At 52.1% G+C, this 26,856-nt stretch overlaps 13 protein-coding genes and 1 non-coding gene across 14 annotated transcripts; 3 read left to right on the top strand and 11 right to left on the bottom strand.

Moving 5' to 3' along the window:
• Positions 1 to 275: 275 nt before the first annotated feature.
• On the top strand, positions 276 to 1,226 carry ASPBRDRAFT_436339 (uncharacterized protein). Its single transcript, XM_067625036.1, has 3 exons — positions 276 to 343; positions 424 to 881; positions 930 to 1,226. Exons 2-3 carry the CDS (start codon positions 632 to 634, stop codon positions 1,130 to 1,132), a joined length of 453 nt encoding a protein of 150 aa, XP_067473187.1. The 5' UTR covers positions 276 to 343; positions 424 to 631; the 3' UTR covers positions 1,133 to 1,226.
• ASPBRDRAFT_70130 (uncharacterized protein) lies at positions 1,114 to 2,866 on the top strand. The gene is made up of 7 exons (XM_067629058.1): positions 1,114 to 1,494; positions 1,548 to 1,735; positions 1,788 to 1,972; positions 2,023 to 2,140; positions 2,193 to 2,260; positions 2,316 to 2,346; positions 2,394 to 2,866. Exons 1-7 carry the CDS (start codon positions 1,321 to 1,323, stop codon positions 2,725 to 2,727), a joined length of 1,098 nt encoding a protein of 365 aa, XP_067473186.1. The 5' UTR covers positions 1,114 to 1,320; the 3' UTR covers positions 2,728 to 2,866.
• On the bottom strand, positions 2,866 to 3,453 carry ASPBRDRAFT_49389 (uncharacterized protein). Its single transcript, XM_067626325.1, has 3 exons — positions 3,359 to 3,453; positions 3,195 to 3,300; positions 2,866 to 3,132 (listed from the first exon to the last, which is right to left on the bottom strand). Exons 1-3 carry the CDS (start codon positions 3,394 to 3,396, stop codon positions 3,007 to 3,009), a joined length of 270 nt encoding a protein of 89 aa, XP_067473185.1. The 5' UTR covers positions 3,397 to 3,453; the 3' UTR covers positions 2,866 to 3,006.
• Positions 3,454 to 4,497: 1,044 nt separating this feature from the next.
• Positions 4,498 to 6,544, bottom strand: ASPBRDRAFT_49388 (alpha/beta hydrolase). Its single transcript, XM_067626324.1, has 4 exons — positions 5,867 to 6,544; positions 5,680 to 5,818; positions 5,502 to 5,610; positions 4,498 to 5,451 (listed from the first exon to the last, which is right to left on the bottom strand). The coding sequence occupies exons 1-4, from the start codon at positions 6,059 to 6,061 to the stop codon at positions 4,605 to 4,607; spliced, it is 1,290 nt and encodes a 429-aa protein (XP_067473184.1). The 5' UTR covers positions 6,062 to 6,544; the 3' UTR covers positions 4,498 to 4,604.
• A 140-nt stretch (positions 6,545 to 6,684) lies between these two features.
• ASPBRDRAFT_t271 lies at positions 6,685 to 6,797 on the bottom strand. The gene has a single exon. It is a non-coding gene; the product is annotated as a tRNA-Leu (tRNA).
• Positions 6,798 to 7,316: 519 nt separating this feature from the next.
• Positions 7,317 to 9,613, top strand: ASPBRDRAFT_164551 (fungal specific transcription factor domain-containing protein). Its single transcript, XM_067619535.1, has 2 exons — positions 7,317 to 8,825; positions 8,870 to 9,613. Exons 1-2 carry the CDS (start codon positions 7,474 to 7,476, stop codon positions 9,342 to 9,344), a joined length of 1,827 nt encoding a protein of 608 aa, XP_067473183.1. The 5' UTR covers positions 7,317 to 7,473; the 3' UTR covers positions 9,345 to 9,613.
• On the bottom strand, positions 9,213 to 10,682 carry ASPBRDRAFT_49384 (TauD/TfdA dioxygenase family protein). The gene is made up of 5 exons (XM_067626323.1): positions 10,479 to 10,682; positions 9,902 to 10,407; positions 9,784 to 9,832; positions 9,598 to 9,729; positions 9,213 to 9,551 (listed from the first exon to the last, which is right to left on the bottom strand). Exons 1-5 carry the CDS (start codon positions 10,642 to 10,644, stop codon positions 9,376 to 9,378), a joined length of 1,029 nt encoding a protein of 342 aa, XP_067473182.1. The 5' UTR covers positions 10,645 to 10,682; the 3' UTR covers positions 9,213 to 9,375.
• A 619-nt stretch (positions 10,683 to 11,301) lies between these two features.
• Positions 11,302 to 12,144, bottom strand: ASPBRDRAFT_139129 (uncharacterized protein; the record flags this gene model as incomplete). Its single annotated transcript, XM_067619063.1, has 1 exon — positions 11,302 to 12,144. One exon carries the CDS (start codon positions 12,142 to 12,144, stop codon positions 11,302 to 11,304), a length of 843 nt encoding a protein of 280 aa, XP_067473181.1.
• Positions 12,145 to 14,162: 2,018 nt separating this feature from the next.
• On the bottom strand, positions 14,163 to 17,650 carry ASPBRDRAFT_139167 (uncharacterized protein; the record flags this gene model as incomplete). Its single annotated transcript, XM_067619067.1, has 4 exons — positions 14,163 to 14,534; positions 14,596 to 15,488; positions 15,555 to 16,143; positions 16,634 to 17,650. The coding sequence occupies 4 exons, from the start codon at positions 17,648 to 17,650 to the stop codon at positions 14,163 to 14,165; spliced, it is 2,871 nt and encodes a 956-aa protein (XP_067473180.1).
• A 1,338-nt stretch (positions 17,651 to 18,988) lies between these two features.
• Positions 18,989 to 20,101, bottom strand: ASPBRDRAFT_139181 (intradiol ring-cleavage dioxygenase; the record flags this gene model as incomplete). The annotated part of the gene is made up of 1 exon (XM_067619068.1): positions 18,989 to 20,101. The coding sequence occupies one exon, from the start codon at positions 20,099 to 20,101 to the stop codon at positions 18,989 to 18,991; it is 1,113 nt and encodes a 370-aa protein (XP_067473179.1).
• A 292-nt stretch (positions 20,102 to 20,393) lies between these two features.
• Positions 20,394 to 21,313, bottom strand: ASPBRDRAFT_435910 (uncharacterized protein). The gene is made up of 2 exons (XM_067625026.1): positions 20,557 to 21,313; positions 20,394 to 20,435 (listed from the first exon to the last, which is right to left on the bottom strand). Exon 1 carries the CDS (start codon positions 21,227 to 21,229, stop codon positions 20,807 to 20,809), a length of 423 nt encoding a protein of 140 aa, XP_067473178.1. The 5' UTR covers positions 21,230 to 21,313; the 3' UTR covers positions 20,394 to 20,435; positions 20,557 to 20,806.
• ASPBRDRAFT_435914 (uncharacterized protein) lies at positions 21,314 to 21,983 on the bottom strand. The gene is made up of 2 exons (XM_067625027.1): positions 21,722 to 21,983; positions 21,314 to 21,603 (listed from the first exon to the last, which is right to left on the bottom strand). The coding sequence occupies exons 1-2, from the start codon at positions 21,855 to 21,857 to the stop codon at positions 21,398 to 21,400; spliced, it is 342 nt and encodes a 113-aa protein (XP_067473177.1). The 5' UTR covers positions 21,858 to 21,983; the 3' UTR covers positions 21,314 to 21,397.
• An 897-nt stretch (positions 21,984 to 22,880) lies between these two features.
• Positions 22,881 to 24,428, bottom strand: ASPBRDRAFT_164538 (uncharacterized protein). The gene is made up of 4 exons (XM_067619534.1): positions 23,956 to 24,428; positions 23,663 to 23,895; positions 23,314 to 23,591; positions 22,881 to 23,258 (listed from the first exon to the last, which is right to left on the bottom strand). Exons 1-4 carry the CDS (start codon positions 24,011 to 24,013, stop codon positions 22,955 to 22,957), a joined length of 873 nt encoding a protein of 290 aa, XP_067473176.1. The 5' UTR covers positions 24,014 to 24,428; the 3' UTR covers positions 22,881 to 22,954.
• On the bottom strand, positions 24,256 to 26,584 carry ASPBRDRAFT_139155 (Zn(II)2Cys6 transcription factor; the record flags this gene model as incomplete). Its single annotated transcript, XM_067619066.1, has 7 exons — positions 24,256 to 24,739; positions 24,790 to 24,948; positions 25,003 to 25,183; positions 25,228 to 25,414; positions 25,460 to 25,526; positions 25,572 to 26,357; positions 26,415 to 26,584. 7 exons carry the CDS (start codon positions 26,582 to 26,584, stop codon positions 24,256 to 24,258), a joined length of 2,034 nt encoding a protein of 677 aa, XP_067473175.1.
• Between the last annotated feature and the right edge of the window lie 272 nt (positions 26,585 to 26,856).

Raw genomic sequence — 26,856 nt, 5'->3', positions numbered from 1 at the left:
GCTGGGCGGAAACTGAAAGTTTGGCTCGGGCGGGGATACACTTAACCCTCGGCTGACACTCCCCACTCTGTCTTTCTGTCTGTCTCTCTCTCTCGAATTCCACTGCCACTGCTTCTTTCAGCTCCAGTCCTGGTCGGAATAGAGAGGGTCCACGGATAACATGGTGGTGGGAGAGCCAGGGGCCATTCAAGGGAGGATTAGAAATAAGATGGTTATCAAAGCGGCGGCGGCAGGGAAGTTCAGCCGCGGTGCCCCTGAACAGGACGGCCATTGACCATTTGGATCATCACGAACAAAGCGTCCAGGAAGCGAAACGGGCAGGGATGTCGCAGCCGGAGGAGATGTGAGTGGTGTGATCCCATGTCCGAGGAATTCAAGCCAAACCTTACCAAGCGTAGACTAAGAGACTAGCGGCCTGGTTAGATTGAGGGGGAAGTCGACGTGTCGCGGTCATTCCCGATCAGCCAGCCAAAAATAACTAATGAGACACTTGCTCTTTGTTTCCGACGGATTCGAAATGCGTGATTTTATGACAATGCAATTGATTGGATGAGTGTCTAGAATACGATTTGAAATAGTCTCTGACAGCCGTTGATCGAGTCCAAAGCAGTAGTCCTCTCGTGCCTGGCAGATGGTCGGCCGGTTTCCCCACGATATCTCCGGGCCCGTGCCTGCAGCTATTCCCAGTCTCGACCCTCATCCCTCGGTCCAATGCTCACACAGTACACTTTTAGTCATTGAACTCACTTTCGATGCGGTACCATCCCTTCAGGCAATAGAGTTGAGCAAAAATGAGGGTTTACAGGTACCTCCATCTCAAGTACTCCCAATTCCACTTCAAGTCATGACCAAGACAACACACGACAGCGTCGACAGGTCGCGTGAGTGGAGCCCTCCGTGGAGCATAAATAGATGAATGACTGTGCCAGCTGGAAGACATTCCGCCCTCCTCCATCGCCATTGGCACACTCGAACCCACCCAAAACAAGACATCCAGAGATCTCGGGCGTGTCCGGCTGCACCCACGGACCAGGTTCATGCGCATAACTTCCATTCGACCTTGGTCTGGATGGAGGGAGATCCACGATCTCCTTCCCTTCCTGGCATAGACAGGCCGATTAGGTTGCCCTAGCTGGGCTATCCCCTGATGGCTTTACGCATGCCTGCCAGGGTCAGAGTTTTTCATTCCTGTTCTGTCCCGGGGTACAAGTCCTTCGCTGGAGCCTACCCCGGAGACTCCTCAGTCCCTGCACATAACACGAATGACTGCGCTGGTCGGTTGCTCCTTCTCCTCAGCGGTGCTGCTCGGTCAGATGCATCATGCTGCTACGGATACGGGCGGTTGATGAGAATGCCTCTCAGGCATCGGTCGTCGTGATCCCGACTATCGTGACCACAGTCATTGCCGTGGTCCTCACCCTGCTGCGGCTGTACGTGCGAAAGTTCGTCATGCGGACACTGTCCTGGGATGACTGGTTCAATCTGCTCGCAACGGTAAGCTGCGCTTGCAGGACGGTTCTAAACTTCTCACTGATGCCTTGGCTCAGTTGACCACGCTGGTCGCCATGGCTTTGATCCTCGCTGCAGTGCCGCACGGACTAGGGCGGCATTACGACACCCTCGACGTCGACCGTGCCATCTACTGCATCAAGCTCATGCGGATGTGCCTGTTTCCGCTGCTGTTCTCGACAATCTTCCTCAAGATCTCCATCAGTCTGCTGCTGATGCGGCTGTTGTACGTCTTTACCTAGATAGTAGCTTGATTACACGGCTGATAGTTTGTATAGTCTTACAAGCAAAGTGTGGAAGATATTCTTCTGGTGCTTCATTGCCTTCAACACGATCACGAGTCTTCTCGATGCCGCCATCGTCCTCCCCCAGTGTGATCCGGTAGCGCGAACATGGGATAAAAGAGTGCAAGGAACCTGTTGGCCAAGTTCAGCAATCAATGGAGCAGCTATTGCGCAAGGGAGTGAGGATACCTCTGATATTCCTGGGATTTCCTACTTATACATGCTCTAGCGATTGCCGCAGGAACCGACATTGTGCTGTCCATCCTACCCACCGTGTTCCTATGGAAGGTCAAGATACCGATTAAAGTCAAGGCAGCCATATGCGGGCTCATGGCACTGGGGTTTGCGTATGTCTCTTTTATCCATAGATCGGATGGTATGCTGACCACGGTAATATAGGAGCGCAGGGTTTGCACTTGCGCGAACAATGTACGTCAACGCATTGACCGAGTCGTCGGATCCAACTTGTACGTGAATATCATTCGAGATTAGCACCTGACATAACAATCTAACGTATACCAGGGGACTATGTAAATCTCTTCATGTGTGCTTTGTAAGTCACCCCTACCACATACACATTTTAATGCTAACCACTCACAGCCTGGAATCCTCCATCGGAGTCATCGCTGCCGCCGCACCCTCCGTGAGACCCCTTCTTCGTCCCGGATTCTGGAACAAGGAGTACTCCCGCTCGAGATCTCGCTCATTCCCACTGCATACGTTGACGGCTAGGAAGAGCACACGACGGGTCTGGGGTGATACTCTCTTCGATACTAGGCTAGATCTGGAAGACCACCCAATTAATTCGAGAGACAGCGAGTCGAAGCTGTGGCCGCAGCTGAGCATGGCGATTGTGAAGCGGACGTCGATAGAGGTGGTCACCAACTCTATGACTCAGAGTGAGGTGAAGGCCATGGGCAGGCGAAGTGCTTAGGGTCGTTGTTTAGATAAAAATTGTTGGATGGAAACAATCCCTCATGTATGATGAATGTTACTAAACAGAGCTAGACAAAATTCCACTACCACTCTAACTACCCAACTCTGCCGATCTGCCAATAATTCTGATCCTCCCGACCGACCCAGCCTGATATGTGGGATCAGTATGCAACGAAAATAGATATCATATTCATAGATCCAATTACAGACCAACCAGTCAATCCCATAGCATAATACCATTTTACAGTAAATGAACATGGTGCAACGATCCAGCGATTTATAAATCATACTCCCAGAATCCCGACTTATGACAACCATATTTGCAATCACTACAATCATCCTCCGCCGCACAACAGATCGCATAATCCCACTCATCATCACCCTTCAAGCAGTCGGAATCACACTAGCGATTCGTCAATACCATCCAGTCATATTAAGGGCTTAGATTTGATCATGGAAGCTCACACTGCCTTTATCATCATTCCAACAGCCACTAGGGCAACAATCCTCGCTCACTTCCAGATCCACACTATCTTTAGACCAACATTTACAGCCTTGTACGACGGCGAGGCTATAGATTATCTCAGTAAATGGTTTGTAGGACATGTGACAGTAAGAGAGGAGCATACTTGGCCGCGAGAAGGGCGACGACTTTTATGATCTGCATGTTTTTAGAAAATAGTATAAATCAGAGCGAGGACTATAATGGAATGTGCTGAGGAAGTTTGGTCCAGATCTTGCTCATTCTACATTCAGATGATGCCAGCGTATATCTATACTAGGCTAAGAAGTAATGACGAAACTTCAACGGTTAGAGTTGCTGTTGCACCCACTTTACATCATCTAGATATTTGCACTGATATGAGATCTAGTATGCACGAATCCGGAATTATGGTTTCCTGGATACTCAAACTATAGACCTGTCCACCAGGGAGCTGCAATGAGTTAAGATGTTGTTGTTAGCTGGGGTTATAGAGATGTCTATACGTTAGTGGCGGTACAACTACTATTACTACTACATGCGATCTCTACCGCATCTGCATGGCAGCTTGCGGCCCAGGCTAAATTTGACCTATATGAAACAAGAATTTTTCATCTCCTTCTCTAATGCTTATCCCTTTGTTGAAGGCATAATGTAACCCTGCCGCCTTTGTGTACCCTTTCGCTCATGAGCCATGGTCCGCTACTAGACTTACGACCCGTTCCGACCAAATGCGGCGTTTCAGCATGATTTCCGATAACAACCTGTCACAAAATATAAAAGTATGCTCCGAACTCTATGATGCCTTCATGTTTTTAAGTAGTGACGTCCCATTGTTACATTTGCACTGCGGATTTCCCCACACCGTGATCAAGACAGCCAATATGACACGTCTGCTCTGATGCTCTCGATTCTTATAGATTTTTAGGTTTTTTAAGCTCTCTTAACTTTATTTGTGTCGTCGTCATTGATCTCCAGTGCAGTCTAGCTTGGTATTCGTCTACGATCTTTGCTTACCGTGCAATTGATTTCTATTCTAATGCAGCCTCAATGTGGGAAGAGATGGGGTCCTTCTAAATATACCTGTCGCTAGCTCTTCTAGTAGTCACAATTGCTTAACAGGGCGTTCTGATTAGCCAGTGTGCCTTCTAGTTTACTCCAACTGTTAGCGTAAACCATTCCACCTGCGTCGAGTCTTCTAAGAGACTCCTTCTGCATCCTCCTTTTTCCTATGCAACCTTACTTGATGTACTGGGAAGTTATTAGGACCCGAAGTTGGATATGGCAGGGGAATCTGTTTACGATTAGATTCTTACCGAAGATTCTTACTGAAACAAGCATCGGTGGTATTATGGTAGACAATAACAAAGTGTCAGTTGACACAGGTGCTAGTCTCATAGTTTGTTTTTCCGTGGCTTGGCCTTGCGAAATGAACTGGGCGACTTAATCACCCTGCGCCACTCCTCATTCAGCACCAAATGATCCCGTTTGGCCAACTTCTGTCTCTTCTCCTTCCACTCCCGTTCAGTGTCGCGGTATCCGCACATAACCTCCTCTAACCAGCTGGCACATTGGCTGGCCGTCTCTCCGACCATCTCAAAAGCAAAGAAGTGGCCTTGCTTGGGAAGAATAACCTCCTTGACCTTGTCTTTCCCTCCACCGCCCCCAACCCCTTGACCACAACTCTTGATACCTTCCCGGAGATCTTCCAGATTCAAGTAACTGTCTCCACCGAGCAAGAACAGTGCCGACGGTTGCAGCGACGGCAACTTGTTAAATGTGCTGGGTGGTTCGGGGCGGTACACCGGAAGGACAGCAACAGAAGGGTCCACATCCGCATGGGTTGAGCGATCCACTTGAACCTGACCATCTGAGATTCCCGCGTGGAATCGTTCCCGAACCTGGCCCAGCACATCATGATACTTGGTCGTGGTCAGCGTGACAGGCGGGTCCGTAGCATCTACATTGTCGCCCACGTCGGGATGTAGGGCCGTAGGTAGATCCCGAAACCCATACTGTACCATTAACTCGAGACACCGGGGATCCCATTTCTTGAACACTTTCTTGTAAGATGTTGCTGCTGCCGCCCGGTTTGGCCAGATGTCATCACGCCACAAGGCGAAGTTGACCGGTCCGGGCGGGTCAGCGCCGAAACCCATCTTTGGTGGTAGTCGTTGAATCACGGGATCCATGAGGATTACCGATGTTAGTAGACGGGGGTGCATCAGTGCCAGATTCGTACTAAATCAAGGGTCAGTAGATCACGGGCGATGGCAGTGTGTGGAACGCACATGATGGTACCTCCGAAGCTGTGGCCCACTCCTACTAGCGGTCGGGGCATCTGGTCGCGGAAATGGTTGATCATCAGGAGTAAATCGCGGGGATGGTCCATCCATGAGCCTGAACATGACCTTCCTTAGCAGGATGTTCCTCATTGAAGTTGACCAACGGTGAGTCTCGGATACATACAGTCCATGCTGAGTTTATCTTCGTTGAGCACCCCGCTCATGCCCATGTTGGCGACATCTGCTATCCAGATACCTCGGATGTGAAAGTTGGAGTGGGCGGATCGGGCGAGAAGCTCGTCCCATAGTGGCTCGTAAAGCTCCTATACCTGATCAGCTCATTTCTTCTATGGCTATAAAAAAGGGTATACCTTGGGAAATCCCACAGCGTGGGCTGCAATGATCGTGATAGCATCGGCGGGGACGGGATCGGGTAGTTCGCGAGGCGTGTACTGCTTGATGTGGAGATGCAGGACATCCTCCTGGTCCACGGTACTGCCCGCATACTCCCGGATATAGCACGCGGGGAGGATATGCTCGGTGACTGTGAACTTCGCAGTCGACATGGTCGGAAGCTAAGTGACTGAGAATATTGTGGAAGGAGAAATAAGCCGATGATGATCAAGGCGGAGAACTGCAGATGAGCAGCTAGCTGAGCTGAGTGAGACGGCAAGTCTGGGTCGGGCGCCCCGCTTCCCCACGGATGTTGAAGCGGGATAGCGATCCGGTTATCTTGGTAGACGTGAAGTTGAGATGTATCGGATGCTTGTGAGAAAGAAGCACTGGTTGTAAGCTCTTATGCTGGGTCGGTCGATCTTAATGTGGGGGATGCCAGCGGTGCATCCTCCAGTCATTAGTCTACTGTGGCACAGTCACACAACCATCCCGTAAGGCGACCATGAGATTGACTGACAGATTGGGATATATTTTCCGTACTAGCTAGCCAGAAGTTGCTATATATATATTATTTATTTATTATCCGACATAGGAGGAGCATGCAGCTTGGTGGAAAGGATGCTGCCCAAATTCCTGTCATGAGGATGACAATGTGTATTGATTGTGCCGATTAGACAAAAGTATAATTAGAACGGTAGTAAGAATGACATTGTTCTTTCTAATTAATACGAACTACTACTACTATTGTGGTGATCATCTGACAAAAACAATGGGTTGGAGCGGGAAAAAGATATGACAAGAGTGGGACTCGAACCCACGCCTCTTTCGAGACTGCAATACATCCAGCTGGGCTGGACAAGCGAATTCACTTGAGTGCAGCGCCTTAGACCACTCGGCCATCTTGCCTTGATTGGGATATTGGCCGTACTATTGTGTACATGTTGGAATATAGTTTTACTTCGCTTCAACCGACCGTTTCTCTGTCATCCGTGGAATAGAACAAACGTACTCGTTATACCAATTTCGGACAGCTACAATACTTGAAGTATACCATCTACTCATGTTTCTCTCCGAATAGCCTAACCTTAGCGGAATTGTGACTGATTGGAGGAAAACCTGCTGCGGACAGATCTGTTATCCGCAGATATATTCGACCTCACCTCGTCTACAATGCGCTTACTATCCGTACTACCGCTTATCGGTTACCTCCCCGACCGTATCAAAAGCCTCCTTATGGTTGGCTGCTATTAAACAAGTTGGCAACCAGCGATGGCGTGCGTTGGCGGCACCATCGCCTCATCTCGGTAAGTCATTGGCGCCTCGGCAGTGAATCAATCCAGGCAAGATCATGCGGGGAAACCAGCCATGACTGATCATCCCCTGCTCCTCTTCGTTTTCTTCATTCTAACCTTCACCTCCCGTCATGAGCACTGAAGGAAGGATTCGCAAACGCATCCCCAAATCATGTAAACGCTGCCACCGACGCAAGCAGCGATGTGTCGGCTATCCGACCTGTACCGGCTGCGAATCCGCCAAACAGCCCTGTCTGCGATCCGAGTCCGTTCCATCCTGGCACCATGCCATGTCCAAGGGGGCATTGGTGCATCGCATTGAAGTGCTCGAAGCACAACTATCCGCGGCGCTGGATCAGATCCCCCGGGATTCAGATGCGACAGTGGAACATCTTCCGGGCGCAAAACTACAACCTCATGAATCTCGATCTGGAGTGGTCTCAATGATGGCAATGGGCCATGAAGGGAGTGACAATCTGGCATATCTGGGACCCTCATCGGGCATGTCCATTGCAGAAGACCTCGGTCGTCTTGTGCAAAACGCCGTCTGGCTGAGGTCCATCCCCATCAATGGCAGTCACCAACAGGCTCCACCGGACTGCGAAAGAACTGCAGCCAGCACCACACTACCCAGTGATGCGGTTGGATTACGACTCCTCAACGCATACTTCAAGGACATGCATACCCGTCTCCCGTTCCTGGATCGCTCAGAGCTGATGCAGCTGCATGCGACCGTACAGAAGCCCCAGTCAGATGTGCCGAGCGAGGCGGCACGATTCAAACTATTCATGGTATACGCCATTGGTGCAGCGATTCTACAAATGACCGAGACTTACGACTCCACGCCACCAAGCGCCTTTGTCGCAATGGCACTCCGACTGGAGCCTGCCCTGGGCGAATCCTCGCAATCTTACACCAATATCGAAGCCCTCATGTTACTCGTCCTGTATCACATGCGAACATCGTCGGCCACAAGAGTCTGGTACTTGATCGGTCTGGCCATGCGCATCTGCATCGACCTAGGGCTGCACCGGGAATCTCAGTATCGGCGGATGCGACCGTACGAAGGACAGATGCGCCGCCGGCTCTTCTGGTCTGTGTACCTAGTCGAGCGATACGTGGCCTGGTCCTTGGGACGGCCATTCAGCATTCCGGAAGAGGAGATTGATGTTCATGCGCCGGCTGATCTGGATGATTCTTGTACCAGCGACGAGCTGGTGGAACAGGCTCTGCAGAGCTCAGTGGCCTCGCAGGCAAGGAGCCTTCGGAGATTCATCGCGTTGACCCAACTGCAGCGCATCATGTCACAGATCCATACCCGCATTTACCGCACGGATAAGAACATCGCAACGCTCGTCCCGGAGACAGCTCCCCTGATGGCGTCGTTAGAAGAGTTTGAATCGTCGCTGCCGCCAATGGCACCCGACGAAGACGACTTTGTCCACATGCACTGGAATAACTCCATTCGCATGCTCGTTCAGCGGTTCGTGGGAATCTTGCCGCGCGGGGATCCTCTGATAGAGAAGTGTCTGTATGCCTCCGGGCAGATGTGTCAGTGCTTCAAGCGGCTGCGACAGCGGGATTCATCGGGATACTCTTTTCTGCTAGTCAACTCGTTGTATATGGCTGGATTGACTATATGGTGAGTCCCCCTGCCATTGCAAGAGAAAATTACTGACGAAATAGCCTCTGCCTCTTCCGGGCCCCTCAACTATGGACAGTCGCTGTGTCGAATGATCTGCGGGCATGTTCGTCCGCGCTGTTTGTCATGGCAGAGCGAAACGCCACTCTGAAGAAGTACCGCGATGGCCTGGAGATGATCATCAACCGGGTTATGGAGTATGTGAACGATGCAAAGGCTGATGCTACGCCGAGTGAACGACATACGGAGGATGTGATTCCCACACCACATTCTGAAAGTGCCAGCGCACAGACAGACGTAACTGGGGATTCTCAGTTCTCAACTGGATGGTTCGACTTTCAGTATCCGTTGCCCCCTATGGGAGGGTTAACCGGACATGATACATACGGGCAGGGGATGGCAGATACACCCGACTTCTGGCATACATTCAGCGACATGTTCCCGGAGATATGGTCGAACGACCTATTAAGCATGGACATGACCGAGGGTCTCAACTGGTTCCCAGATGACAATAACTAACACCTATTTCACATGATAATGTTTCAAGTAATTACAAATGAGCCGGAGACAGCGTATCCTCGATCCCCAGATCCTCTCTCCTCGACTTACTCTCGGGATCGAAGTAAGGCACCTCACCAACGCCGACAGCGCGATTGCCACTCCTAGGCCCGAACCCTTCATGATCGCCAGTGGCTGTATGGAACACGCTGCGATTATCCCAGATGGCTGAGCTGTTAGTATCTGCATGAGTGTAACGGGGGTATAAACATACCAATATCATTAGGCTCATTCCACTTGAACCGCACCTGTAGATCATGGCCGTAGGTGATGAGATCGTGGAAGTACTGCAGCATATTGGCACTCTCTCGACGATTCAACCCGTTGATCTTGCTGGGGAAGGCTCCTAGAACATATCAGCAATGACCTCACACCCACACCCACGCAACAATCCACATACCAATCGGGAAGATCGACTTCCACCCCGTAATCGGATTCGTCCTAACAACCTAGCCCATCATCAGCTAACTCACCCCATACCCTCAAACACCCACCAAAAGAAAGAAAGAGATACCTACCGGATGCACCGCCTCCAACTCATCCCCCACATTCACCGGCGCGCCCCTCTCCCCCGTATACACCTTCACCCCCATCCTCTTAAACCCACTGCCCACATGCGTCGCACTCAACCCCTCCAAAAACGCCCTATACGGCTTACTAATCCGATCATAAACCTCATACCCACTCGCCCACAACGTATCCCCGCCCGTAACCGGCAACTCCGTCAACCTCAGACTCGAAAAGTCCGCGGGGGCCTTCTCAAACGCAATATCACTATGCCAGACAGCCGCCATACGGGTATAATCTGAGCCCTGGTAGAGTTTCTTTCGTCCTTCGGAGTGGATTGTGCTGATTTGCGGGTCCGGGTCGCCGAATTCGCGGGAGGAGTTGGTGACGGGGTGGATGTGTAGACCGTGGGAGGCGGGACGGGTGGTGAGGTAGCCCATTTGGAGGATTAGGTGTTTCTGGAGGTCGTTGGTTAGGTTGTTTTGGGAGCGGAAGAAGACGACGCCTCGTTCGGCCACTTATTATTCATTCTTTGTTAGAATTGGGTAGTAGTAGGGGGGATTGTGGGAAGGGGTATAGGGAAGGTACCTAAGATGGCAAGATCGCGAATACGCTGCTCAGCATTCTCGGCGTTGAGAATATCGTCGACAATGTTGCAGCTGTCTTTGGGGAATTCGGTGCCGATGACCGGGGTTACCAGGATGGGGTTGAAGGCGTCGAGGGAGCCGGTGGAGTGGATTCGTGGGTGGGGCATTGTTGATTTCTGTATATGTATATACTATATGTATCTGTGTATGTGTATATGTGTATATTTGGATGGTGTATAGTGCTTCAAGTTGGATATGGCGCTGGCAGATAGTCGGTATTTATGCTGCTGGGTGCTGGTATAGATCGGCTTTCGGCGTTAGGAGCGTGTTGCGATCTGAGGGTATCGCCGATTGCGTTATGGTGGAATCATAGTTTCAGTGTACTAGATAGTGTCGTTTGCGTTATGTTGAGCTTCATTAAATGCACAAGATTGATTAGATGTGTGGTCGGAGCATTATAGATGTGCTCTGTTGATAATTGGGGATGATGCCTCAAGTGTGTCGTCTTGTCCCGATTTATGCTTATGCAACTTGTATAATCCGCACAGACAGCTGTGCTAAATTGAGGTATGGGCATTCCTACTAGCGTTACACCTTACTGTCAACTACTGCAAATGTATCTCATAACGCTATGCATATGCATGATATCAGGCTCACAGATCATACAGAAGAAGGCTCAATCGCTGAAAACATATATATACATAAGAAATCAAAAAAGAAATGAAATAGACGTCCTAAGGAATGATACCATCATCCAGCGAAACCGATCGGTATGTCATGCTGCACTCATATCCAACATTCACTCAGTATCTAGCTGCCTCCCATCAAACCATATTCGCCCGATGCTCATCCGACGGCGTCCCCGGCGCCGTCCGGTTCGGCACACTCAGCGTCTCACTAACCGCCATCGAGGTAGGCCGGCGGCCACTTCCGTTCAAGTTGAGCTCCGAGTTCGAGGCAAACATCATGGAGGCGCGGTCAAATTTAGCCTCACTCTGGGGCCGGCCGTCAGCCAGCGGCACCATGGAGTAGTCGGCGCCGGCGTCGGCTTTCTTGGCCAGACGGTTGATCTTGGACTTCTCGCGGAAGCAGAGGAAGAAGGTGAGGGCGACGAAGATGAAGATGAGGATACTGAAGGTCACGATGGCGGCGATCTCTCCGCGGTGGTTGAACTCCTTTTGGGCGGCGGTGAGGGTGCTCGTGGCGGAGGTGGTGGTGCTGGTGGTAGTGCTTGTGGTTGTGGTACTTTGAGTGGTGGAGGTTGCGCTGGTGGTGGATTGGGAGGAGGAGGATGTAGTGGAAGTCGAGCTGGAGGTGGTGCTCGTGGCGGTAGCAGTTGTAGCAGTAGTTGTGGAGGTGGAGGATGTGGAAGAAGTGGTGGAGGTGGTGGTGGCTTCGGTAGTGCTGGTCGTGTCGGATGTGGTGTCTGCAGTGGTGGTGGCTGCATCTGTGGTGGTGGTCGTATCATCGGTGGTAGTGGCCCTCTTTTGGAAATTCAATGAACGGTTATACCGCTTGGGCTTGGGGTAATTATCCACGATGGACGTTGGTTGAGCGACCGGCGCTTCAGTTTGCGGTGATAGCCAGAAGACTCCTGCCGCCGGTTCCGCCTTAGCGATGACGGTGGATGATAGGGCGCTGAACGCCAGCAGATAGCGGAGTTGCATGATTACTTAGAGGGTCGGATGTAGGCAGCAACAAGTCGGGTAGAAGTATTAAGGATGGGGAGTCTGGGAGAGAAAGAAAGGGGAGGAGGGAATCAGGGTAGAGATGGAATGTAGGGCAATCGGCACCAAGCTACCGACAGGCTCAAATATGAATGATACGAAAAATCTGCCCGGCCAATCTTGCTGGATCGTGCTGGTGTCGTCGTACTCCATAACGTGCCTCAACTAGGGCTGAGGCTTTCGCAGGTTATTTTTATAGCGAATTGACTCGGTGATTGGCTTCGGGGATTCGGAGTGGGCCGTCGGCCACTCAGCGGCCACGCGGCTTGGTCCACCATTGCTTGTTCGTCTGTCATGATGGACAGCAGATGATTGCAAGGCAGTCTTATCTGTTCGATACCAGAGGGATAAGAAATCTCTTTACTCTCAATTGAAATCATCCTTCACATTGACTGTTCAGCAGAGCATCGATCCACCACATCAATTCTCTGCCACCACCCCCGTCGTCCAAAATACTCCACTAACCCTCGTAAGGAAAAGAATTTAGCCCAAGCACCACCAAATCTGGTTCCAACCGAGCGCATTCCCCGCTAAAAGCTTGGCTCGACTCCCCAAAACAGAGAAAGGCTGGGCAATGGCAACGGCCGATCGTTCGAACTGGTGATGCGCCTTGGGTGTCCACTTTGGAACAGCCACGCCGACTTTCAGAACAAGAATAGATAGCAGCAAAGTGAAACCAATCTTTTACAAGAGTAGATATCTGCGCCACACTAATTACATAGTCCTTAGTCGGATACATCCCCATGTAGTTTACTGCCCCTGTCAACTCGACTAAAAAGTAGAAGGTGTGATGATGATGCATCTTACGTGGACCGTTGTCGGACTCATCTCCACTCCACCGGCTAATTGAGTGTGCGCAAAGATCGACGTGTTCTGGCAATAATCAGGACCTAAGCAACCTTAATATGAGGCTAGTTGTTTTTCGACCGAGTTTTCTAGATTCCACGCAGTTTCTCCTTTCTACGGACACGTCCATTTTCATTTTCATTTTCATTTTCATTTTCTCCGATGGGGCAGAACTTATAACTAACCAAGTAACTAAGTAATCCGCTAACGGCAGACGCAAACTACCCACTGATGGGGATATTTGAGCCACGTACGTGTGCCCTCGGGGTTAAGCAGTTACTTGCAGGAAAGATGAATATATATTATTAGCAGTGTCCTTGACTCTGATTGTAGTGATCTCGGGGATTTCGCGACCACCTGCCACGAGCCATGCAGTGCTTGATTAAGTTGCAGTGATGTACTACGGAATATCATCCCTCGGTGGTTGATTGCCGCTTACTACGCAAAGTTGCACATCCTAACTACCGCTTAATACTGAGGCAACTAACTAATTAGCACCGCCTGTGCCGACCGAACCGCTAATTTAATATGATACTGGCCCAGGGAAACGTACACCGAGAGGCCTGTGCTCTGCTAATTATTTAGTACGCCGACCGAGTTCGCAATGCTTGCGCCGAGTATTGTACCTACCGCATGCCCGAAAAGTCCCCGGAAGATATTGGAAAATAAAAACCTCCAGTGCAGATCAATTGACTTAGTCAATGTTTTTGCGGCATATTTCGAATACACCGAATGGTACTCTCATTCAACGTTTTGTTCTCCGTGCGAGAACCTGATATTTATACGATACATCAGGAGGAGCGTCGCATGGCGATTGTCAGCTTGGTAGCATAATATATACCAATACTACGGGCCGTTGGCGTACGATCATGATCGTCCTCAAATCCTACCCACTGCTTCTGCTGAGACGAGAATTCATCGGAGTGTCTATATGAGTGGAAAATCGAAAACACAAAGTGATAATAGGGTCGACCATAAAGCTATTGCTGACTTCACAGGCGCTGTGATGGTCCAGAAGAAGAACCATAAACAATTATGATTATTATTCATTGATTATACTGCTGTTCATCATACTCATAATTCATCACTCATACAAACCAACTTCGCAGCCATCAACTCAACCCCGGCCACGCCGACTCAAACCCCGTGTCAAACCCCAGCGACCAATTCTCATCCAGAAACGGCCACTGCCACATATCCGCTTCCAGATCCGGCCACTCGCCGCTCCCACCACTGCTTCCACCACCGCCACCGGGAGCCGTCAACTCGGCCACCGACATGCGGCGCACTCCCACTCCCTCCGAAGATCCCCCCGCGCGTCGTCGCGAAGTAGGCGCCGTCTCGGGTCGCGATACGCGAATGTCGCCGTATTCATCGATAGTACCCGCCAGGGTGAGATGCTCTGCACGAGAAACGCCCACATGGCCTTGGGCGGTGGTTCGGGCGGTTTCATAGAATCGATTGGCTTCTTGGAGGGTTCGCCACTGTCTCTATTAGATACTTCGCAACAAAAGATGAAAAATGGATGGGAGGTATATGGCATACCCAGCTGGTCCCCACATCCCAGAACCGACACAGTCGCTCCAAATACTCCAAATTCATCTTCTTCTCTTCCTGCGCGCGCGCTAAACCCCCCGGGTACCGACCGGGACAGACAGTGCCGTACATGTTGATATGTGCGGCCACGAAGACGCTGAACCCGGCGTACGGGGTGATGACCGGAGTGGCGCAGGCCTCAAGGGCAGCGAGAATCGCGCCGATGTGCTGGGCCGTGGCGAAGAGGTGGTCGATGGCTTCGTCGTCGGCCGGGTCGTGATGGTCGATGGAGGATTTGGGGGTGGAGAGGATGCGGTCGCGGTAGAGGAATAGAATACTCATAAAATACACCAAATTGATATAGGCAAATAACTCCCCCGATCCCAACGCCACATGCGCCTGCGCATTGGTCTCGGGATACCGCACCGTGGCATCCTGAAGCCCTCTCCATTCGTCTAGCTCGGCTTTCAGCATCTCCCACGCGCGGAGGGACAACCCTGCCGATCCTTGCGCCCGACCGCGACGGCTCTCATTGGCGAATCGGAGGATGCGCACGAATATGTCAAATCCCCGTGTGACGATGGTCAATCCCCGATCAATCGACAGATTCAGTGCCAGGGAGGAGGAGCGGCTCATGTCCGCTGGCATTAAGCGCGGGGTAGCTTTCCCAAAGGTGAAGTCGGAGTCGCTGACGGGAAGAGGCACGGAGATCTGGCGGAAGGAGAGGGCAAAGTGTTGGCGGGCGCCGGAGCTGAGCTCGCAGTCCTGCGCGAAGCAGCACCAGTAGGTGCGGACGAGCTGTTCGTAGGTGATGCGATGGGCGGGCAGGTCCAGCAGGGGTTGTTGTTCCATAGTATCATCGGCGGTTTTGAGTAGGGATTGGATCATGTAGGTAGCCATGCCTGACGCAATTGTGTTGTTAGCAATAATCGTACAGAAAGGGTAAATTGAGTTGAGTGGAGTAATACCGCTGTACATCCATGCGCGATAAGGCCGACCGGACCCCCATTCGTAGAGCGAGATCATGACGAGGGATTGCGCGAGATAGAGCGACGGGGCTTCGAAGGCGCGATGGGCCAGCTGGGAGCGCGCATACTCGGCGTATGTTTCGGGGGCAGCCAAAGCGGCGTCGGGCATGAAGCGGGCGCACAGCGAGAGCAGCGCGGCGAGAAAGACGGGCTCCACGGCGGAGGCATGATGGGAGAGATCGGCGATCAGCGAGGGATAGTGGAGGAAGTTGACGACGGGGAATTTCTTGCGGTAGATGTCGCATGCGGTGATCAGAGTGGCCGGGGCGATGGCCGCGATGGGGTTGGCGGACTGAGAGGGAGTCGGAGGGGGGACAGGTGAGCGGGCTGTGGTGGTGGCAGTGGTCGCAGTAGTCCTCCCTGTCCCTATTTCCAATCCTGACCCTGATCCTGTTCGTTTGATGCTGGCTCTGCGAGGAGTTCGAGGCGTGCGCACGCCGGGAGAGCGCGGATCGGTCAGGACGCAATCATCGCGACGGAGGCGGTGGCAGCGACGGCAGGGAGGATGGCCATCGTGGATGCACTTGACCTTGGATTGGCTGATAGTGAGTAGATGAGTAGATGAGTAGCTGATAATAGATGAATGGGATGGAATGGAATGAAGTGAGGAGCTTACCGACAGCTATCGCAAGAGATGGACAGGCGCATCGTTGCTCACTCAAAGCCGACGCGGGAATAAATTGGATGATTTGATGAGAATTGCTTAGGCAAAGAGTGTGAGGGGCACGTGAGGGGTAACTGATTTTATTCCCGACCATCGGGAATAACCACAAAAAAAACTCGGGAATAATGAGGGGAAATGCGATATTCTTTTGTCACGGAAATTGCGAGTGGATTCCATCAAGTAATTTCCCCAACAGTCTGGGCCGGTCTTCCATCTTTATTCTGTTTAGTTTCTAATCTTCCGATTAACTCATAGATCTCTCATTAATTCATATTAAACTGTCTCTCTATTAGATAGTTAGGGTATTATTATCATGCTGATGGACTGCCTCTAGCCACTGACACAGTTTCTCCACCGCCATCTCATCCGTAGCCCAAGCAGTCACAATGCGAATGACCGTGCCAGTCTCACGCTTATCCCACTCGTAGAACCGAATGCGCTCCGCCAACCGATGCAGCATCGCATCAGGCACCACGACAAACACCTGATTCGTTTCCGTCTCCGCGGCCAATTCCCATCCCAAGCGCTCAAACTGGGCCGAAATGCGGCGTGCCATAGCATTCGCATGTCTCGCCAGCTCGAAATACAATCCATCCCGAAACAACTCAGCAAACTGCACCCCCATGACGCGGGACTTGCCCAGCAAGGCACCGCGCTGCTTGATATTAAACTCAAACCCCTCGGCCAGACTCCGCCGCACCACGACCGCCTCGCCCAGCAAGGCGCCCATCTTCGTGCCCCCAATCCAGAAAATATCCGTGTAATCGACCAGATCACGCAGGGAGAGAGGATCATCATTCGTCTCCGCGCTCAGCGCCACCCCCAATCGCGCGCCGTCCACATGCAGCAGTAACTCCCGCCGTCGACACGTCTCCGACAGCCGTCGCAGCTCACTCCGCGTGTAGATCGTGCCCACCTCCGTCGCGTTGGAGATGTACACCAGTCGCGGCTTGGCCATGTGCGGGAAGAAGGTATTGCGATCGAGCACGCGTTCGAGATTCTCGGGGGTCATTTTCCCGCGCACCCCAGGCACCGGGATGACTTTGTGGCCGGTGGCTTCGATGGCCCCGGCTTCCTTGTCTAGGATGTGGCCGGTTTCTACGGCGAGCACGGCTTCATACGGCCGCAGGCAGCTGGCAATGGAGATGAGATTGGCGGCGGTGCCGCTGGGGACGAAGTGGATGGCGACTTCATCGTCGGTGGCTTGGATGTGAGAGTAGAGTAATTGACGGGCTTCGTGGGTGTATTCATCGGTGCCGTAGCCGGTTTGTTGGGTGGCGTTGGTGAGGAGGAGGGATTGGAGGAGTCGTGGATGAGCTCCCTCGCTGTAGTCATCCAGGAAGCTGTATGGTTGGGTGAGTTTGGAGATCATTGTGTGATCTGTATTTTATATGAGAGGTCTGGAAAGAAGAGGGAAAGGAGAAAGAAAAAGAAAAACTAAGGAATTGAGTTTGGAGGGAAGCTTTATGAGGAGTAGAAAAAGTGCGTGAGGGGGAAATGGTATCCATTTCCGCTCGGGAATGACTCGGGAATGTGAGTCACGTCAGGATGAAGCCAGATAGTTGACAAAGAGAAACGGACATCGTCGGATCGGATCCACTGGGTGGGCCGATGCTAAACTTATCTGTGACAGGTAAATAAATAGATCGATGGCAGTAGGTAGATATGATGCTTGTATCCCGGGCCTATCTATCCAGCAAACCATCACCAGATCCCGTACACTTCCTATAGTTCTGCCAAATCTAATGGCAGTTAGTCGGTTGACAAACGCCGATTCTGACCGCATTGATCGACCAAATCCCTGCTTAGCTGCCGGGCGATCAGATCTCGTCGGGAATATACTATACACCGCGGCATCGGGTTCGGCAACGCTGCAAGGCGTATCTCTACTACCACCATGATAGTCCACGTATTCCATCGGAATAGTTGCCGTTGTGTAATATTGTCATTGGAATGACTGAAGCGAAATACTATCAATTGCTATCAGATCTACTCATGCTACGGATTACTCAGTAGTAAGTAGTAGTAGTGTTTTAGTAGCATTAGCCTGAGCTACACCGTCTGATATGTATATACTATCACCGCCACTTTGCACTCCCACACCGGTCGTTCCAGGAATCATATGATGCAGACAATCTTCAAGAATGTACATAGAATTTATATACCTCCCGTGTAGCATCAAATACCATCGTGTCCGTACAATAGATCTGACGCACCACAGCAGATAGAACTGCACTCAGTCACCTCGTTGGCTTTCTAGGTCAGTAGTAGGTACCCAATCGTGGACGATCCTACTACGGGTTGATCCTGTTGGGCAGTCGCAAAATACAGCAAGGATAACGGGGGAGCCAAGAAGATATCTCAGTCCTTATTCTGAGACAGGGACAAGGACAATCTATCTTTCAAGGGAGACAGATGTTGACGGGAATTGAGCATAGCCCGTACTCGCACTGACTACTATTCGGGAATACTACGGAGTACAAAATTAACTATAAGCGGGCCTTCCCGATGCGGCTAGATCCCCGAAACTCCCGCTTAGTCATTAGTGCTTACGAATCGGTCAGTTTCCGAAGGGAATGGTTGTATCCAATCAACGATTTCATATTCGTGAGCTAACTACTATCATCGAGTAGATTAAACATCTAAGCTATCCACCGATTTCATCCAGCATTCTCATACTTGCTCACCTCCCATTGAGTCCCCGTCTGCATTAAGCGGATGCAGATGCAGATGCAGAAGCAGAAGGGGTGGGAAGACCACCGTCAAGCGCCCGCGGGTCCCCGTCGCAGGTCCCGCAGACAGACTCGCCGCCACTCGCAGTGTACACGTTGGTCCAGTAGGGGTAGTGGATGGCCGAGGTGTTGACCGCAACGGTGAGGTAGGCGAACAGACCGTCCTCGAGGGAGTCACCCAGGTAGACGTAGTTCAGGAAAGGATCGGTGTCAGCGTTTTCGGTCTCCACGTTGACCACGCGGTCCTCCGCGTTGGGAGTGATAGGGATCGAGTTGGTGTTGTACGGGTAGGTGGACTCGACCTTGCTGATCATGTCCTGGTCCCAGAAGATCTGGCCAATGTGGGGGATGGAGCCGCCCGCCAGGGTGTTGTTGGGCAGCAGAGTGGCACCCCAGTGCACAATGTTATGGTAGTGGGTGGTGCGGTCCGAGTAGTGACCGGGGAACAGAGTGTTGAAGACCACCACGCCGTCCTCGTCGGTCTTCTGCACACCACGGAGGAAGGTGCGGTTGTAGTTGGCCAGGTCATTGGTGTTGCCGTTGCCATCGGCCACCAGGCCGGAGTAGACACCGGTGGCGTTGCAGCCCCAGATCTCGGTGTAGATGCCGCTGATGGGCTGGCAGGTCTCGACGTCAATGAACTGCTGCTCAACGGTGACGGGGATACCCGGCTCGTTCTCGCGGATGTCGCCACGGATGTGCTCACCGGGGATCCAGTAGGGTCCGGTCTCACCCTCAGCGCTGGGTCCGAGGAGGCAGATCTTCTTGTCGTCGTTGAAGACCTCGGTCTCGGGGGTGTTGGCCGAGATGGGCCGGGTGGACAGGTGCGACTTGTTCAGCACCTCAGCGGTGTCACCACGGGCCTTGAGCTGGCGGCGGTGCAGGTCGACCATGGCGCGGCGACGGGCCTCGGCGCGGGCATGAAGGCCGCTGGCCTCCAGGCTGGCCTCACACTTCTGCAGACCGTGGGCCAGGGTGCGCTTGAAGGAGCGCTGCTGAAGGGCCTCACGCTCCTCATGGTGGCCCGGGTGGGCGGCGGCCAGAAGGGCATTGCCGACGACGGCTAAGTTAAGGACGTTCTTGATTTGCATATTGAATCCGGAGAAGAGTCACAGATATGCTTGCAGAGGCCAGGATGCTTGCGATGCGAGTGGTAGACTGAAGAGGTACAGAAGAGGGATGTCGAAGGGGTTTATATACCTGTATGGAGGCGATAGCGATGTCGACTTCTCTCCGGTAGAATCAATATCACGCCCTGATGGATAATGGTTTATTCGGCATCCTTGTCCTTCAGCAATCCTCGTGCAGCCGATCCGATACAGGTACCTGTGGTGCACCGAGGGATGATCATCCTGCAAAAAGGTCGATCACTTGGCATCATGTTGCAACCGATGGTGAGCTCTGCCTATGTCCTCAAGGTGTCTCCTAGGTTCCAATCAGGCCGAGGCCAATCTACTCCGAAGGATGGGGCGGATGGAGAGGGCCATTATCTGGCCGGTGATAGGCTCCGCAAGCAAAGTAATTCCATCCATGCTGGGAGACATACCAAGTGAATTGGCCAGACCGTCAGTAGCAGAAGGCCATCCTGCTAGAACGGCCGCCGTGAATAGCTATGATGTGACCTCCCACAATAGGATTCTTCCACCCACAATCTCCACAGTCTGGGCATTGTGGGTGAGTGGATGAGTCGACGGTGACTATTCGTTGTGGATTATCATAATCTAGATCTCGTAGAGGTTCGGATTATGGACGCTGGGATTAGTAACAGTGAGCCAGATGTGGAAGGCGCATAGAATTCAAGCGGTCGTGCCAAGCCGCGATGGAGACGCCAAGCCAGCAAGAGGAAACTGGATTCGATGAGAGAGAGCACGGAGGAGGACGAGAGCGAGACTAATTCTCTGGGACGTGCTGATCACGACGATCGGGGGCCAACCGATACGAATGATAATGCATTGTGTCTCACTGGCCGGCGGGAGACCAGTCCTGCAGACCCCGCAGGCCGAATGACCTCTCCGGAAGGTACTCAGCAATAGTAATTCGTTGAAGTAGACTGGGAGATCGGCCAGCTCTCCTATGGGAAGAGTCCAGTCGGTTCGGCCCACCGTGAGCAGATTAGACCATCTCTCCTTCACATGTCCCGTCGGCATGGTCTCATTGGCAGGATGTATCGTTCCAGTCCCAGGTAAATCGCAGTATTTCAGGCCACTCCGTATCTCCATAGTCGGTACCTTACAAATGAAATAGCCTGGGACTCAAGGTGAAGCCTACACATTTCTCTTGCCTGGAGGGGGTATTTTGTAACAACAAACGGCTGCAGCCGACGGAGTCGTCAATAAGGTCAACCCAACCGGGATAAACTACTAGCTAGCCATTTCTGCAGACAGATATTAGAGCTGCATAAGGTTGCTTGGCGCTGCTGCAGGCCGCGCAGGATGAGGACCTCGAACGTCCAGATAGATTGAAGTCGGATTAGAATTTAACCCCAACCAGCGTTCCTTCGGGAAGGCCGCAGATCCACAATCCACTTCCGCAATCAGACCCGACGTGTCGTCAGAATCGGTCTTCAACAGCGAAGCGACCCTTGAAATAGAATCTACTTTGAAGATAACAGGCACGGGGTCAGCGGGGCCGGACACGGCTCAGGGTCATCGCTTGGAGGGGAGAAGACGGGGAATAGATCACTGCCGGCGGGAACGAGAAGACGGGCATACCTCTATGGCTGTGCAGGATAGCGACGGGCAATAATGATCCGTTGTCGGAGATAAACCTGATCAGGCAGGTGAAGCCGGCTCCGTTGGCGGCCTGCAAATCTTTATGGTGAGTAGATGAAGCTGCATTCTGTGACATTTCGAATGTAACCTCTTGGCATCAAGCAAGAGGGGTGTTGGTCCTATCAATCTCGCACTAGACGATGCAAAGGATGCTGTAGTTAGTATTATGTTGAGTCACGATTGATAAGCCGGTAACCTCGAGGGGCAAGTCGGTGGAACCGGATGAAGATTCACCCATTTTGATTCAGCCGTCGGAAAAGGAGGGAAGTGACTCAGCTGAAGAGGTTTGTCTTATTATTTTGCTCAGCTCGGCGTCCGACTCGCCAGGATGCCATCATTGCCTGCTAATCCAGTATGGCCACTCTGGGATGGTTGGTGGAAGTTCACTCCGGGAACATATTGCATGGTCCTGCAGGAACCGGAAGTGCCAGACACATTAGCACATCAACATCGGAGAATTCTCCAAGCGAAAGGAAGCATTGAATCTATAAGCCTGGTTGTTACTCTTATTTGAGTTTGTCGCAACTCAGGATAGAGCGAGGAGGCAGCATCTTATGTTTGCCAAAGGGATCGTGGCATGATGCTATGGCCTGATCATAATGAGCTCAGAGAACAACCATATGCTTGGCCAGTGCTGTAGCGCGTTCAAGGCAGTGGGCGCTCAAGAGCCCACTTAGCAATCAATTGGGCATTGAGCGCAACATCTCTAGTAGTACTTCCCAGGAGAGACTTCCCCAATCACACATGACCTCTATAATACGTTCCTTAGTTCCAGCTACTATCTTGAACCACACAGTACCGGGTAAATCTTTGGCCCCGCCACAGGTTCCAAGTGATGGAAGTTGAAGTGCGAAGTACTGAAGAGGAGTTGCGAGGGAGAGAGGAAGTAGGTCAGGTGATCTCTCCTGCTATTGATCTCTTCTTTCTCCTTCCTTCTCTTCTCTGAGTTGTAAGATATGCAGGCCTTGATGAACGGTCAAGCTGGCTCAGTCTTTGGTCCTCTCAGGGATGGGCTGACTATGTGTTATGAATGTTTCACTGCGCCTCGTACGCCGCCTCTACTGAAATGACACGCACTTGTTGCTATTGATCGTAACGTCTTGCGGATGTCAAATACTCTCTCATGAGGTATAAAGGCCCTCAGTGGGATGCATTAGCTAATGGGTATAATAATTACAGCTTCGCCTTCCGCTCCTTCTTCAATGCCGCTCGGACGGGCTCGATAAAGTTGGCCAGCACTTCTTTATCCGCACCGGCATACACTGCCGTTGGCGAAACGTTCCACGGCGGGATGACTCTGCGTCCGTTCGGACCGGAGCTGGTGATTTCCACCACTGAACCGCCGGGGTATTTGCTCTGTTGGATCAGCTCGAGCATGTACTCTGCCACTTCCTCCGCCGGGACATGTTTCACTTTATCATAGGATAACTGCTTGCGGATACCGGGGACGGTGTCCCACAAAGGCGTGGGGACGATGCTGGTCGCAGTTAGCACGAGAACCTACAGAGTAGACGGATGAAAGGGGGTAATACCCTGGACAGATGGAGGTGACTTTGACTCCCTCTAACTGGTCAAGCGGGGCCATCGACTTGACGAAGCCCCAGATGGCGTGTTTGGCTGCGCAATACAGAGGGCTGCGAATCGAAGCACTTATTCCTGCGATAGAGGAGACCAGACATACGACGCCCTTTTTGTCCTTTCCCAGAAGAGCTCGGATGGCCAGTCGCGTAAGCTTGATGGGGTGGTTGACGTTGATGTCGATACACGCGTAGTTGGTCGACTCGGTGTCTTCCCAGAAACTGGACCATGGCTGGTTTTGGATTCTGTGAGCGAGAGAATCAAGCTAACTCGGGGATGCTTGATTGGGTGGGAAGCACGTACGGGTTCAAAGATCGCAGCTGACGCGACATACACATCAGGGACATCGTTCCATTTATCTTGGGAGAGCTGGATGAGGGCTTCCAGGTCGGCCCAGTTACGAACGTCGCAGCGCTGGAAGATGACGGTGTCGGAGCTGTCAACAAACTGTTGGGCTTCGGGAATGAGTCGCAGATCGGCAATGATGATTCGGGCGCCTTGGGCGGCGGCCTGGCGGCAAAGCTGCAAGCCGATCCCTGAGTGACGTTAGTGTGATGTGGGGAAGAGGATGAGTTGTCGGGAGCTTCAGGTCTCACCAGATCCTCCCCCAGTCACCAGGACGATCTTGTTGTCGATGGGAAAGTCACCGAACATTGTACCGCCAAGAAGAGAATGAATTAAAGATGAAGATGGGATTGATCTGACGAAGAGGGGATGTCGGGACTTATACGCCCTCAGCCTGGCCTCGGCAGGATTGAGCTGGGCTGACTCGCAAGCGGAGGAAGCTCCACGGTTAGCGCGATCGAGTACCAAAGTCTGCCGTGCCGATCCTTCCACCAGCTGAACCCGTTGACTGGATTGGGTACTATGCAGATTTCTAGGTGGGTTATAAACCGCTATAGGAACCGGTAGAGAGACTCGAGATTCTGCAAGTTTAGTGATGCGTCGTGGCTGGGAGCCACCCCCGAAATGTCGGGATAATCCTCCGCGGAATTGAACAAGCTGTACCAATCACTCGGGGCGCTAATGTCCCCAGTGGGATACTTCTCTTCTAAAGGTGTGTCAAGCGTCTGTCCGCCCGCCTCGGAAATGATATTTAACGCAGGGAAAGAATCTGGAATGGCAGGAACAAGATCGCGAGTCTCAGTTTTGGGGGAAGGGGCACTGGCATCAACCGGTCGCAGAGTACGGGCCGTGCGATCGTCCAAACACCGGAAGAACAGGTTCAGCACCCAGTTCTCTAAATCCCAGGACTTTTGCAACTCCTGCAGGCTCAAGAGACAGAGCCTGGCTCGGTGTTCGGCCAATTTGCGACCTGTGCCGGACGTGCGGCGGAAATGGATGGTGTGGAGGCAGAGCGTTGAAAAAGCGTGGGTGATTCTACATGGTGAGCTTGATTACTGTATAGCATATCAGTAGAGATGGCTTACAGATGAGGAGGACCGTGTTGGACCAAGTTGTGCGAAAGCATATCTTCCAACACTCGAGTGCTCTTTGTCGCGGCGTCCAAGGCTATCTGGCCTTGACTATCGAGGGCTCCATCTGGGGGGTGGAGAAAGGACGGTCGGTAAAGCAGGATATAGAGGTTGCTAATAACCTTGGTTCAGAAGAATTGACACAGGCACCCGATAAAGGTCACCTACTGGTATGTCATGTGTAAAAGCCCCGCCAGAAACTTGGCTCGTGGAGTTTTGGCATTCTCCGGCTTCAACTCGGAGGGCATACTGGATTCCCAATCTACCAGTTGTTGATGCAATGCCGCTCGTGACGTATCGTTAGGCGATGGACCGACCGGGGAGTACTGAGTCGAAACAATCGATCGCACTGAACAGTGAGCAGAGATCCTGCGTCTGTGGATTCGGACATACATAATTTGGCCAACTTGGCCATCTCAGCTGGATAGCTGAGGTCTTCCATACACTGCACGCCAAATGGGCTTTGGCCTCCCACAATCTCCTCTCGAATATCATCAGGCTCTAGCATGGCAACATCACAGTCTTCGTCCCGAATGTGTGGCGGAAGCCCAAGTGCTGCGGCGCTTTGCTGGTCTCGGGCCTGAGACGGTCAGTGTTAAGACCGGGCATATGAGAGATAACCTACGTAGAGGGACCACCATAGCCGCTTCCATAACCGTTCCTCTCGACGCGAGTTGAAAGAGAACTTGGACCTGACGGAGTCAGCAGGAGACATGCTGCAGTAAAAGAATACATACATCAAATGCATGCCGCGCTTCTGTGCCAAGTCAATGGCAATGCCCAGCCAGAATCGAATATCTCGTTCTTCCGATGGCCCTCCGCGCCAGAAGCTCAACAAAAACAGCGACTGGATTTTGACTGTTTTATTCGACTCCCATTCAGCATCATAGATCGCCTTAGCTCTACTGTAGAAGAGAAACTTGGCCCAATATCGGACCGAGAACTCTGTCCGGGCAAACGCCTCATCCGTACACAGGCTGACTCCAATGAACAGCATCGCCTGGAGCAGGAGGGGCGATAAGCTCCCCTGAGTATAGCTCTCGTGCACAGCAGCACGATCAAGGATGGGGAAACAGGGATGGAACCAGTCAAAGTACGCCTGTAGGAGAGTATCGCATGTCTCTGACGGCGGGTACGAGAAAGCTCCGTCGGCTTTTAGTTGGGCTTCCTGCTTGATTTTATGTGCACGAAAAGCTTCATCCCGCGTACTGAAGGCATCAAGCCTCTCTGGAATGGGATAGTGGAAGCGAGTCATATGCATCTCATTGGTTCCCTTTTCAGGCGACCGGCGCCCTTCGTCAATGACTACCGTGAGAGGACTTGACTCGCCAAAGAAGACTGTCTGGTGAGTACTCGCCGTCCCTGGTATCAAATGATCATGCGAGTCTCCTGCCTTTGGCTTGTCAACCACTGGTAAGGTGAAAGAATGGGTTTCCCCCTTCCCAGATGAAGCCGGCAATTGGACCGAGTTGCCGTCCGTTTGTGACGTAGCATGTTGCCGAGCAGTCTTCTTACGGGGATATCTAAGCCATTGTCAGTCTACGTCCAGCAACCGAGCAAATAACCTTAGGAAAGCATACTTTCCTCGTTTCGAAACGCCTACCTCACAAGGCACATTCAACGACAAACAATTCTGACAGGGTCGCATCTGTACCACATTGCAGCGGATTCGCCGCCGGTTGCAGTGGAGACAAGCCTGCTTGGCCCTGGTTCGCACCGTACGGTGATCCTTGGTCTCTTGGCTGGACATAATTCTGGACTTCTACTAATGATAGCGAGATCGTCCGCAGTGGAGTTCTGGGGAAACCAGGGAGAATGCAAGTAGCCGTAGTTGAGGGTAAAGCGGCTTTATGCTGCCTCGGTCTTGGCGGGAATGTCGGCTTTTGGCTGGGTTGCCCGATCCACTGGTTCGGTGATTGGGATGTTGCGCCGATATTCATGTAATTTTGGATACTGACGGTGAGGATTTTAGAGTATGCAGGAGTAGCTTGACTTGAATTGAGGGTTAGGAACTATTTTGTG

Source organism: Aspergillus brasiliensis, assembly GCF_001889945.1.
Source record: "Aspergillus brasiliensis CBS 101740 unplaced genomic scaffold ASPBRscaffold_26, whole genome shotgun sequence".
NCBI classification, from domain to species: domain Eukaryota; kingdom Fungi; phylum Ascomycota; class Eurotiomycetes; order Eurotiales; family Aspergillaceae; genus Aspergillus; species Aspergillus brasiliensis.
Note: the sequence above shows the minus strand (reverse complement) of the source record. Positions and strands in the feature narration are given on the sequence as shown.

Excerpts from the sequence above, each read along its gene's own strand:
- ASPBRDRAFT_436339 (XM_067625036.1), top strand. The coding sequence starts at position 632 with ATGGTCGGCCGGTTTCCCCACGATATCTCCGGGCCCGTGCCTGCAGCT. Across the intron at positions 882-929 it reads CGACAGCGTCGACAGGTCGC|CTGGAAGACATTCCGCCCTC; the intron begins GTGAGTGGAGCC and ends TGACTGTGCCAG.
- ASPBRDRAFT_435910 (XM_067625026.1), bottom strand. The coding sequence starts at position 21,229 with ATGGAGATACGGAGTGGCCTGAAATACTGCGATTTACCTGGGACTGGA.
- ASPBRDRAFT_49388 (XM_067626324.1), bottom strand. The coding sequence starts at position 6,061 with ATGTCGACTGCGAAGTTCACAGTCACCGAGCATATCCTCCCCGCGTGC. Across the intron at positions 5,819-5,866 it reads ACGCTGTGGGATTTCCCAAG|GAGCTTTACGAGCCACTATG; the intron begins GTATACCCTTTT and ends GATCAGGTATAG. Across the intron at positions 5,611-5,679 it reads AGATAAACTCAGCATGGACT|GCTCATGGATGGACCATCCC; the intron begins GTATGTATCCGA and ends GGTCATGTTCAG.
- ASPBRDRAFT_49389 (XM_067626325.1), bottom strand. The coding sequence starts at position 3,396 with ATGCAGATCATAAAAGTCGTCGCCCTTCTCGCGGCCAA. Across the intron at positions 3,301-3,358 it reads GTCGCCCTTCTCGCGGCCAA|CCTCGCCGTCGTACAAGGCT; the intron begins GTATGCTCCTCT and ends GATAATCTATAG. Across the intron at positions 3,133-3,194 it reads GGAATGATGATAAAGGCAGT|TGTGATTCCGACTGCTTGAA; the intron begins GTGAGCTTCCAT and ends ACGAATCGCTAG.
- ASPBRDRAFT_435914 (XM_067625027.1), bottom strand. The coding sequence starts at position 21,857 with ATGTCACAGAATGCAGCTTCATCTACTCACCATAAAGATTTGCAGGCC. Across the intron at positions 21,604-21,721 it reads TATCCTGCACAGCCATAGAG|ATTCTATTTCAAGGGTCGCT; the intron begins GTATGCCCGTCT and ends TCTTCAAAGTAG.
- ASPBRDRAFT_70130 (XM_067629058.1), top strand. The coding sequence starts at position 1,321 with ATGCTGCTACGGATACGGGCGGTTGATGAGAATGCCTCTCAGGCATCG. Across the intron at positions 1,973-2,022 it reads AGCAGCTATTGCGCAAGGGA|CGATTGCCGCAGGAACCGAC; the intron begins GTGAGGATACCT and ends TACATGCTCTAG. Across the intron at positions 2,347-2,393 it reads AATCTCTTCATGTGTGCTTT|CCTGGAATCCTCCATCGGAG; the intron begins GTAAGTCACCCC and ends AACCACTCACAG.
- ASPBRDRAFT_49384 (XM_067626323.1), bottom strand. The coding sequence starts at position 10,644 with ATGCCCCACCCACGAATCCACTCCACCGGCTCCCTCGACGCCTTCAAC. Across the intron at positions 9,833-9,901 it reads AGTTGGAGGCGGTGCATCCG|GTTGTTAGGACGAATCCGAT; the intron begins GTAGGTATCTCT and ends ATGATGGGCTAG. Across the intron at positions 9,552-9,597 it reads GAATGAGCCTAATGATATTG|CCATCTGGGATAATCGCAGC; the intron begins GTATGTTTATAC and ends CTAACAGCTCAG.
- ASPBRDRAFT_164538 (XM_067619534.1), bottom strand. The coding sequence starts at position 24,013 with ATGTTCGGTGACTTTCCCATCGACAACAAGATCGTCCTGGTGACTGGG. Across the intron at positions 23,896-23,955 it reads GGTGACTGGGGGAGGATCTG|GGATCGGCTTGCAGCTTTGC; the intron begins GTGAGACCTGAA and ends AACGTCACTCAG. Across the intron at positions 23,259-23,313 it reads GTCACCTCCATCTGTCCAGG|CATCGTCCCCACGCCTTTGT; the intron begins GTATTACCCCCT and ends AACTGCGACCAG.
- ASPBRDRAFT_164551 (XM_067619535.1), top strand. The coding sequence starts at position 7,474 with ATGTCCAAGGGGGCATTGGTGCATCGCATTGAAGTGCTCGAAGCACAA. Across the intron at positions 8,826-8,869 it reads ATGGCTGGATTGACTATATG|CCTCTGCCTCTTCCGGGCCC; the intron begins GTGAGTCCCCCT and ends CTGACGAAATAG.